Raw genomic sequence first — 881 nt, 5'->3', positions numbered from 1 at the left:
TCCCCCAGGGGGGGGTCCCCCCCCAGGGGGGGGGTCTCCAGCCCTGGTGCGAGGGGAGGGGGGTGGGTGTTCCACTCCTACCCTGGCCAAGATCTTGGGGTGTCAGGGGGAGAACCCTGGGGAGGGATAGAGATTTAGGGTGTTTCTTGGGGATCTGGGGGATCCCGGGACCTTCGGAGGCTCCAAAATTTGGGTCCATTTGTGCAGATTTAGGGTCTTTCTTCCTCCCCTTTCCCACCCGACCCATCCCGAGCGCCGAAACCTCCCTTCCTCCCATCATCTTGGAACTGCTTGCTCTTCAGGCTGGTCAAGATGGTGAAGCTGTTCATCGGGAACCTGCCCCGGGAGGCCACGGAGCAGGAGATCAGGGAACTTTTTGAGCAGTACGGGAAGGTCCTGGAATGTGACATCATCAAGAACTACGGGTTCGTGCACATCGAGGACCGGACGGCGGCCGAGGACGCCATCAGGAACCTGCACCACCACAAGCTCCACGGGGTCTGCATCAACGTGGAGGCCAGTAAGAACAAAAGCAAAGCCTCCACCAAGCTCCACGTGGGCAACATCAGCCCGGCCTGCACCAACCTGGAGCTGAGGGCCAAGTTTGAGGAGTACGGACCCGTCATCGAGTGCGACATCGTCAAGGATTACGCCTTCGTGCACATGGAGCGGGCGGAGGACGCGGTGGAGGCCATCAGGGGGCTGGACAACACCGAGTTCCAAGGTGATCCGGGATGGGATGGGGGAACGCCGGGCTGAGCCCGGAGGAGACGGGGCAGGTAGGAGAGGAGGTCGTGCCGGGGGAACGTCCCGCTCTGGCGGCGGTTTCCGTCGGATCCGTACGCGCTGGGAGTCGTGGAATTGTCTGGGTTGGAAGGGGC

The 881-nt window shown here is 62.2% G+C and overlaps 1 protein-coding gene across 1 annotated transcript; it reads left to right on the top strand.

The window, feature by feature from the left end:
* The first annotated feature begins 306 nt into the window (after positions 1-306).
* Positions 307-759, top strand: LOC104384789 (RNA-binding protein 4B-like). The gene has a single exon (XM_009997879.1). The coding sequence runs from the start codon at positions 313-315 to the stop codon at positions 757-759; it is 447 nt and encodes a 148-aa protein (XP_009996181.1). The 5' UTR covers positions 307-312.
* Positions 760-881: the final 122 nt, after the last annotated feature.

Source organism: Chaetura pelagica, unplaced genomic scaffold (genome assembly GCF_000747805.2).
Source record: "Chaetura pelagica isolate M959 unplaced genomic scaffold, ChaPel_1.0 scaffold2895, whole genome shotgun sequence".
In the NCBI taxonomy this organism is placed as follows: Eukaryota; Metazoa; Chordata; class Aves; order Apodiformes; family Apodidae; genus Chaetura; species Chaetura pelagica.
The sequence above is the reverse complement of the archived record's forward strand: the minus strand, read 5'-3'. Positions and strand labels throughout refer to the sequence as shown.

Bases quoted from the DNA above. Each gene is read 5' to 3' on its own strand.
- LOC104384789 (XM_009997879.1), top strand. From the start codon at position 313: ATGGTGAAGCTGTTCATCGGGAACCTGCCCCGGGAGGCCACGGAGCAG.